At 45.5% G+C, this 5746-nt stretch overlaps 1 protein-coding gene across 1 annotated transcript; it reads right to left on the bottom strand.

Annotated features, from left to right (window-relative positions):
- Positions 1–1033: 1033 nt before the first annotated feature.
- Positions 1034–2491, bottom strand: LOC141234834 (uncharacterized). The gene is made up of 2 exons (XM_073668049.1): positions 1933–2491; positions 1034–1763 (listed from the first exon to the last, which is right to left on the bottom strand). Exons 1-2 carry the CDS (start codon positions 2380–2382, stop codon positions 1194–1196), a joined length of 1020 nt encoding a protein of 339 aa, XP_073524150.1. The 5' UTR covers positions 2383–2491; the 3' UTR covers positions 1034–1193.
- Positions 2492–5746: the final 3255 nt, after the last annotated feature.

Here is a 5746-nt window from a genome sequence, read left to right as displayed (position 1 = left end):
AGGGGCAGTAAAGCCCACTCCAAAGTCGGCTTTCACACCCTCCTGCTTATTGATGTTATCAGCTGAAGTTGTGTAGGGGCAGGAAAGCCGTCTGAAGTCGGCTTTAATAGCCGCCTGCAAATTGATGTTATCAGCTGAAGTTGTGTGGGGGCATGAAAGCCGTCTGAAGTCGGCTTTAATAGCTGTCTACTAATTGATGTTATCAGCTGAAGTAGTGTAGGGGCAGGAAAGCCGTCTGAAGTCGGCTTTCATTGCCGCCTACTTATTGATATTATCAGCTGAAGTTGTGTGGGGGCAGGAAAGCCGTCTGAAGTCGGCTTTAATAGCTGTCTACTAATTGATGTTATCAGCTGAAGTAGTGTAGGGGCAGGAAAGCCGTCTGAAGTCGGCTTTCATTGCCGCCTACTTATTGATATTATTAGCTGAAGTTGTGTGGGGGCAGGAAAGCCGTCTGAAGTCGGCTTTCACAGATGCCAGCTAATTCAAGAAGAAGAGAGAAGAGGAAAGAATAGGAACATAGTATGAAAACTATAAGGAAGACCTAACATGTTGATCCAGAGGAAGGCAAAAAAAAACCATGCTCCGTTTTGGGAAAAAAAATTCCTTCCTGACTACACATACGGCAATCAGACTAGTTCCCTGGATCAACGCCCTATCAAGAATCTAATATATACAACCTATAATCTGAGTCAGACTCATAGTGCATGGTATGGCAGATCATTGCCATACCGTGCACCATGACTATGACCCCAAAGACTAAAAGAAGGGAAGTAGGAAGAGGAGGGGAAGAAAACCAGCTGTGAAGAAGACCAGAGGACACAGGGAAAAGACAGAAGACAGGTGATAAAGCCTGGAGCCGGAGGAGGAGAAGGGGAGGAGGTGATCACCAGCGGAGAGCAGGGATGGGAATAGACGGTAGAGAATGGAGGGGAGGGAACGGAGATTGGGAAGGGATCGGAGGGCAGGGGTGAGGGGTCCCACCCTCGGGAAGAGGTAAAGCAGAAAATAAGGCAACCAAAAAACATTTTTATTTCAATCAGGGTGAGATCAGAGGGCAGGGGTAAAGTTAAAAAAGAGGACAATAAACCTTGTTTTTATAAACAAACAAAAATATAAACAATTTTAACAATTTAAATAAGTATTAAATTAACAATATTTACAAAATGATAAAAAAAAATTGAAATGAAACATCACTACAGTTCTTCATATCGATTACCTGTATTTGTGTATCCGTGCCTGGGGGAAACAAAAGAATCAGAACACATGGGATACTGTGGGGGGGGGGCAAGGCTTTGTGGACGCCGGATCCTCTGCACTGGTGTGCTGTGAAGTGGGTCCGGCCTATGGGTCCAAGAATGTTGTTGAAAATGGCCAGGGTCAATCAGAGTATGTACAGTAGACGTTTCATTAAGTTCACCGGCTGCCGCTTTATTTAAAGTCTCAAACATGACCCTTTCTGCATGCGCCCTCTGTCGGTCATCCAGCCTCTGTAGTCTCTCGCCAGCATATGTTGCAAAGCTGTCCCGCTTGGCCTGGGTCTGCAGAAGTAGAATCTTGTTCGCCAGAGATACTAGATCTGGCGATGGCGGCAAGCTGGCCTTTCTTTTCCTTGATTTTCTCTGTCGCCGAGGCACAAGGTCTTCACTTGTAGAGGCCATAGGGTCTTCATTCACCGATGCCATAGGTTCCTCATTCCTTGACATAACACTCGCCTCCTCCATACCACGTTCCGTAGCCGAGATGTCGTCATCTTGCCAATGGTGCTGTGGGAACACAAAAATAAAGTTAAGATTTGGTTACAACATCCAGCAGGTATGTTATGACCAGCATGGGTACACGTGCACTAAAAAACAAATATGAGGGGCGGCTAAACTAGGGCATGTACATTGAAAGTATAAATGCTATTTACAGGGAAGCAAAGAAGGTACTTACATCTTCAACAGGGGAGTCAGTCCGTATGTCGGGGTCTTCTTCCGGGGTCTGCCGTATCGTACACACCATTCGCCGAGGTAGCTCCTGGTCACGGGTGAAGGCAAGCAAATCATAATACCATAATGTCGGCACATAAACCTCATCTGTGCCGGTACCTGACTTCTTTGATTTCTCCACCCGGTTGAGTTCTTTCTTATATACGGTACGTAGACCCTGGATCTTTCTCTTCACCAGCTCTTCATCCACCTTCTCGTTGGGGCCATGCCTTTTAAAGAGGGAAATCAATTGCTGGTAGGCCTCCCTCTTTTTCTCTCTATTGCAGTAGTCTGTTGATTTTATTTGCCAAAGGCACGGCAGGGAGCGGTAGAGGTCAATCATTTCCCTCACAAACTCTTCACTTTTGAAAGCCATCTGAAAAGGATAGCAATACAGTGAGCATACATGAAACATTTTCAAACAAAGTAAAAAGTACTACACACCATTTGCTGACTAAAAATGGCCTCCAATATATAAGCAAATATATACTTATTGAGTGTGATAAAAATCCACTAAAATAACTTACCGTGGAAACAAAGCAATATAGCTGCCTGAAGAACCCAAAAGTCAATGTTCAGTCACAGCTGAAGAAAATCCACAAATGAATGGAATCACAGCAGTAGATCGCAACTAGGATCCAAAAATCAGGACGCTGACAAGGCTTCAACAAATCCCAGATGGACGAAACTTGCCCGGAGAACACTGCTACGATCCGAAAGCAAAGCGCAGATAGGAACAAGGGAGCGGAATTGCCCCAACGTCGCCTTTTTAAAAACCCCCGGCCAATCAGAACGCAGTAGCGTCCACCAATCGAAGATGAGTGGGCGCGGAAAGGTAATTTTATGTACGCCTTTCTGTCACAGTACAGTCCCTCAAAGTGTGTATCGTTGAGTGTGGATCGTTGAAATAGCTGCTGTGTGACAGCGTCCCAGCGACCAACGAGATCGTTAGTTAGATCGCTGGGGCGGCCGAAATCGTTGGCAAGTTTACATGTTTGACGGCTCCCGAACGATCTCTCCAGCGATCTCAAAACTGTGACGTAGTAACGATCTCGCTAGCGATCTCGTTATGTGTGACAGGGCCTTAACACTTAAATGTTTCAGATCACAAGACAAATGTAAATATTAGACAAAGATAACACAAGTAAAGACAAAATGCTATTTTAAATAAAGGTCTTTATTATTAAGGGAAAAAGAAATCCGAACTTACAGGGACCTGTGTGAAAAAGTGATTGCCCCCCTCCTTTAAACATAAATTAACTGTGAAAAACTACTGAATCTATCGCGCTACTTACAATATGGTAAGTTATATAGACCCAAAAAAAGGAATAAGTAAAATGATAACCTCAAAAAGAAGTAAAATGTGATATTAAGAACATAGTGATATTAATAGGCACAAGTTAACAGCACAATTTCACAAAATATCAGTTTTCCATAGGATAAATAAAGGTACACAAGATTAAAAAGAGTCCATACAGACTTCCGGTTCCGGCTCTGACAGGGATGCGTCTGAGCTCCCAGCCCCCGTGGCGGTTAAACAGCAACATCGCACCACGCACCGATGCCACAACGCTCAAAATGAGCTCTAAGAAGGCAGCGTCACCGGCAGCAAAGGAGGGACGCATGGAGAGGTGACTCCGCAACACCGGGAGCGAGCACGGAACCTCGTCTCCTCAGCCCCAGCGGCAGAAGGTAACCGCCAAGATGGCGGCGGGCGGGAAGCAGAGGGACACAACGCGGGGACAACGACAGCAGAAGAAGCTGGAGGGTTCCGTAAGCACAGACAGTAGCATAGATGTGGCAGCCAGTGGAGGGGAGTGTAGTGAAGGAGACGAAGAAGTACCCTCACCTGGTCACACTATGCCCCCACTAGATTATAAAAAGCTGGCACAGGAAGCATCACACTACCTAGCAGAAGATCTCAGGGAGACAATCAGAGAGGTGATGAAAGAGGCTCTGCTGGGCTTGCAAATCATATCTGACCAGCATGAATCCAGACTCCATACCTTAGAACAGAGGTTATCTGATTCGGAGGACAGGGTGTCACAACTGGAGAACCAAGTCTCTGATCTTCTCCAACAGTCAGCTTACACTAAAGACAAACTAGAGGATCTGGAGAACCGCTCGAGACGCATCAACCTGAAAATCATAGGGCTGCCTGAATCTATACCAAATGGGGCACTAAATGACATCTGAAAATTGAAATTTCTCGTGCCTTAGGGATTTCGCACAAATGCAAGGTAGAAAGAGCCCACAGAGTTGGCATGCCTCCAGCGACAAGACCAGATTCCAGCAAAATCAACAATTCTGAGTCTCAGATGCGTGAAAAGAACCGCACCTCCCTCCAGTCAAGACCAAGACAAGTGATTGTGCGCTACCTTGATTATAAAGACAAAGAAAATATCTTGCGCACCTTTAAGGGTATGAGACGTCCAGTATTGATTGGAGAGCATAGGATCCTGATTTTTGGAGATTTTTCTGTGGCGGTTACCAAGTTGAGAAAAGCTTTTAGCCCGGCATGTAGCATCATGTACAAGAGGAACATCCGTCTCCAACTCCTGTACCCTGCAGTGCTTAAATATAGAGGCCCTGATGGCAGGCTTAAAGTGCAGCGTGATCCCCAGGAAGCGCTAAGACATCTCACGCAAAGAGAGCCTGCGGATAGAAGTAATCACATATCTCCCAGATCGGATGAAATTAGACCGTCGGGGTCTCCGGACCTTGCCGTGATGCAGACTCCCGATCGCCTGGGCCCCGGCATGGTGAAATCTTGCCCTAGTCATCGGGAGGAGGTGTCCAAACCTTGTCCCCGAAAGAAAAGGGGGGCACAAACTACAGTGGGCCCACATGAGGTCAGCACTCAATCGCTTCTGAACCTTTGCCTATTCAAGACAGTGAAGATTTGTGCTAAGTCTGTCTCTCACTGGTAACATTAAGCTGTTTTTCTTGGGGTTTCTTCCCCTTTTTTTTTAATCTTTTCCCTCTTTTCCTTCCTCCGTGGACTCTATTCTACACTATTGGATGACTTCTTGAGCATTTGGAGGATTGGAACAGGGGTTGAGGAGAGGCGCTATGTATATGCAAAGACGGTTGCTACACTTTAAACTTTGTTCATAAGCCGTTGGGCGGGAGAGAAAGGAGGTTACCTGTCAGTATATGGAAGTTCGTTTACGTCGAATATTTAGAGGGATAATTGTTGAGGGGAGGGGGAGGGTATTTTTACAAGGGGGGGAAATGGGAATGGTTTTTACTGTTGTTGTATAAAGAGTTTTCAGAGCGCGATCCACTTAATGCAACGTCGTCTCAAATTATAATGTGCTGTTATACCACAAATTATGCTTACCCAGTTAGAGAGTACCATCACCTAATCTCACTATATAACAAAGAACATGGTTAAGGTTATAACCTGGAACGTTAAAGGATTAAGATCCCCGGAATAAAGATCAATGATATTGCGACATCTGAAGAGACTTAACGCTGATATTGCCATGTTACAGGAAACTCATTTGTCCCAAAATGAAATGTTTAGAATGCATAGAATGTGGGTAGGGCAGTATATGGCTCTGGGGCGGAAGGGAGGAAAGCAGGCGTGCTAATTCTGGTCAACAGGGCCTTCCAACACAAAATCCTCTCTGAGGTCAGGGACGATGGGGGACGCCTGATACACCTGGTACTGGATAGTCCGTCAGGTAGACTAAGTCTCTATAATATTTATGCCCCTAACTCGGCCCAGAAAGACTTCTTTACATACATTCAAAAGTTGGTCCTGGAAGATGGAG

Source organism: Phyllobates terribilis, unplaced genomic scaffold (genome assembly GCF_046119375.1).
Source record: "Phyllobates terribilis strain yellow unplaced genomic scaffold, ASM4611937v1 Scaffold_644__1_contigs__length_891845, whole genome shotgun sequence".
NCBI lineage: Eukaryota > Metazoa > Chordata > Amphibia > Anura > Dendrobatidae > Phyllobates > Phyllobates terribilis.
This window is presented reverse-complemented; position numbering and strand designations above follow the sequence as displayed.

Coding starts and splice junctions, on each gene's coding strand:
- LOC141234834 (XM_073668049.1), bottom strand. CDS start 2,382: ATGTTTCATGTATGCTCACTGTATTGCTATCCTTTTCAGATGGCTTTC. Junction 1,764..1,932: donor CTGACTCCCCTGTTGAAGAT/GTAAGTACCTTC, acceptor GTGTTCCCACAG/CACCATTGGCAAGATGACGA.